The 2711-nt window shown below is 35.7% G+C and overlaps 2 protein-coding genes across 3 annotated transcripts; one reads left to right on the top strand and one right to left on the bottom strand.

The window, feature by feature from the left end:
• Positions 1-1059: 1059 nt before the first annotated feature.
• Positions 1060-1589, top strand: LOC108355017 (U6 snRNA-associated Sm-like protein LSm6). The gene is made up of 2 exons (XM_017606192.1): positions 1060-1242; positions 1336-1589. Exons 1-2 carry the CDS (start codon positions 1152-1154, stop codon positions 1482-1484), a joined length of 240 nt encoding a protein of 79 aa, XP_017461681.1. The 5' UTR covers positions 1060-1151; the 3' UTR covers positions 1485-1589.
• Positions 1530-2705, bottom strand: LOC108355016 (uncharacterized). 2 transcript variants are annotated; one of them, XM_017606190.1, is made up of 2 exons: positions 2093-2705; positions 1530-2031 (listed from the first exon to the last, which is right to left on the bottom strand). In XM_017606190.1, the coding sequence occupies exons 1-2, from the start codon at positions 2132-2134 to the stop codon at positions 1621-1623; spliced, it is 453 nt and encodes a 150-aa protein (XP_017461679.1). In that variant the 5' UTR covers positions 2135-2705; the 3' UTR covers positions 1530-1620. The 2 variants fall into 2 exon arrangements, with proteins under 2 accessions (XP_017461679.1, XP_017461680.1); XM_017606191.1 differs by having other exon boundaries at positions 1537-2031; positions 2096-2705.
• Between the last annotated feature and the right edge of the window lie 6 nt (positions 2706-2711).

Genomic DNA, 2711 nt, shown 5'->3' with positions numbered 1-2711 from the left:
AGTTTATTTCTAAACTGTATTTACGAGAGTTGCCATGTGTTTAAAAAAAACTAAATTCAACTTAATTCATCAGTAAATTTAAATATGTAAACAATGGCAGGCGAAAGATTTTAGTTTAAAAATACCTTTAAAGAGGTTGCCACCTGTTTGAAAATTCACATTTGTTTTAATTTATGAATTATCGAAATATTAATGTCAAACGAAAGAGTTTTAAGGAAACTATAGGCTGATAATATTTTTAATTAGAATTGCCATCTATTATTATTTTTTTTTGAAGGTCATCACATCTGCAACGATATTTCGAATTTCCAAAATTAGAAGTCAAATTGAAGAACTAGGATTCTACATAGATGTGCACAGGTTTTATTTTTTGAAGTTACATGAAAACCAACACCATGCGAGACCTCTCATCACTCAGAAATGATTAGATTAATCATTAGGAATATTTTTCGAGGTTTTTAAATAGGTTTCACCTGTTTAAAAAATTTATTTAAATGTTGGCGCTTTGACGCCATGTGGATTCACTAGTTTCTTCTTGTTGTTGTTGTAGCAGCATACAAATTCCCCAAAGACTTTTTGGGGAGTGTTGCTGGAGTGACAGTCCTTGACCAGATATAAATCTGGGTCGTTCCGGTTACGTAGACCCGACTGTCGTGGGAACGACTAGTTTCGTCTATTACAGTATTGTGTCGAGCATGACACCCGAATATTTCACTTCCGGAACCGCACTGAGATCTGTTTCAACGAGAGTTACCTATAGTTCTCATTCTAGGTAGGGTTCCTCTTCTTAATTATAATATTTTTTTTATTTGTATTCAAATAAAAGTTAAAAAAATAACAGTTTTTTTGCTCTTGATGCTTTTTGATAATTTTTGTGCCTGGCAACTGATACTTTTTTTCAAGCTCGCGGCAATAAATATACCTTCTCATTTGCTACCAAAAAGAACGTAAGGATCTGCGTTCTTTGCTATATCGTAAATGAGCTTGCCTAAAAGTGGAATGGCAACTCTGCGTACTAAATTCACCATAATAATAACTTGGCTGCACTAAAAGTGGTAAAATTTCTAGAGGGAAAGCAAATGAAAACAACTTTTGCAACCGGCCTGTGAAAAACTCGAGAAAACTTCGATTTTATTTAAATTCAATAAAAAATGTCACGTAAGGAGGCACTTTCGCAGTTCATAAATCAAATTCATGGACGCCCCGTGGTGGTTAAACTAAATAGCGGCGTGGACTATCGTGGTAAATAGGAGTTATAATTTTCCTGTAATCCTGTCGATAGTTTCCACAATAAATAGGTACATAGATGCATACTAATTTCCTGCAAATTCGCAGGTGTCCTTGCATGTCTGGATGGTTACATGAACATCGCACTGGATCAAACAGAGGAGTACGTAAATGGTCAGCTAAAAAACAAATATGGCGATGCCTTCATACGTGGTAACAACGTGCTATATATTTCCACGCAGAAACGGCGGGTATGAAACTTCAAAATGAAACTGGACAATTTCTCCAAACGGTCACATAATTGCGGTTTTTACTTTCATAATGCTTAGTATAATTAAAGTAATAATAAATAACAAAAAATACTTCTAGTCTTTATTCTACAATAATTTCCAGTTACCGCGTTGGATAGTATGGTGTGCCGAAGTCCTTTGGAATAGCACCTTGTTGCCTCAGCTGCTGCAATGAATAACCTCTGCCCAACATATCTACTAAGTTCGCGCCATGCTTTCCATACTTCCGTTCGAAATATGGACGCCATGCGCGCCCCAAATGTGGATTAAAAGGTATTTCGCTTTCTTGTGTAAAAGGCGAAGTGCCTAGAAATAGGTGCTCTATATAGTCCAACACAGCCTTCTTCTTTTGAAAGTGTTCACGGAAAAGATTTGCTTTGACGGCAGTTTTAGGATTCTGCGATGGCAAATTGCGGAAATATTCATAATTCGCTAAATTCAAGCTTGGCAGATCAATTATGTCGATGATGTCGTGAATCAAAGCTTGCGTGCCTTGTTCCTGCACTATCCAACACTAAATTAAAAGACAAGGTAAATAATCACATATTCATAACTGAATAGTAACTTGTTTATACCACGGCTAGTATGAAAACGCTAACCCGTATTACACTTTGCATCTTCCTACTGTTCCTGCTGAGTTTCGAATTAAACTAATTTTTGAACAAACTAATCAATTGCTCCTAACCTTTACATTTAGGACTGCACATTTATCTGTTTACAAAATATTTGTTGCAAAATTCATTACGCAGCTGCTGAGCTGTGCGTGCCACCACACTTGTCCACATTTGCGACACATCCAAATCCATCTATATATATATATGTATGTATTCATACGTATGTATTCATGTGGGCCGGTTTCGTTGGGTGATGACAATTGATATTTATTAATTAGTATTCTATGCGCGCACTTCATCGCGGTAAACAATGGCATAAGTGTTGCTATTTGTATTTACGAATTCGACTTTTTGCTTGATTATTACACATGAATTTCCCATAAAAAAAAATTTGGGAAATGCAACTGAGGTTACAGGCCTTGGCCGGCTTTAAATTCGGTGCGTTCAAATTATAAGTGTTGCAAATGTTGGTAAGCATTGATGGTATTTGATAATTTTAGGCAGAATCAAGTCAATGTACATCATCCACATGACATTTTAAACTTCTTCTTTTATGGTGTAACTGTTTTGTTTATTTACC

The sequence above is a fragment of the Rhagoletis zephyria genome, unplaced genomic scaffold, assembly GCF_001687245.7.
Source record: "Rhagoletis zephyria isolate East Lansing unplaced genomic scaffold, Rhagoletis_zephyria_1.1 Rzeph_scaffold_41448, whole genome shotgun sequence".
Lineage (NCBI taxonomy): Eukaryota > Metazoa > Arthropoda > Insecta > Diptera > Tephritidae > Rhagoletis > Rhagoletis zephyria.
This window is presented reverse-complemented; position numbering and strand designations above follow the sequence as displayed.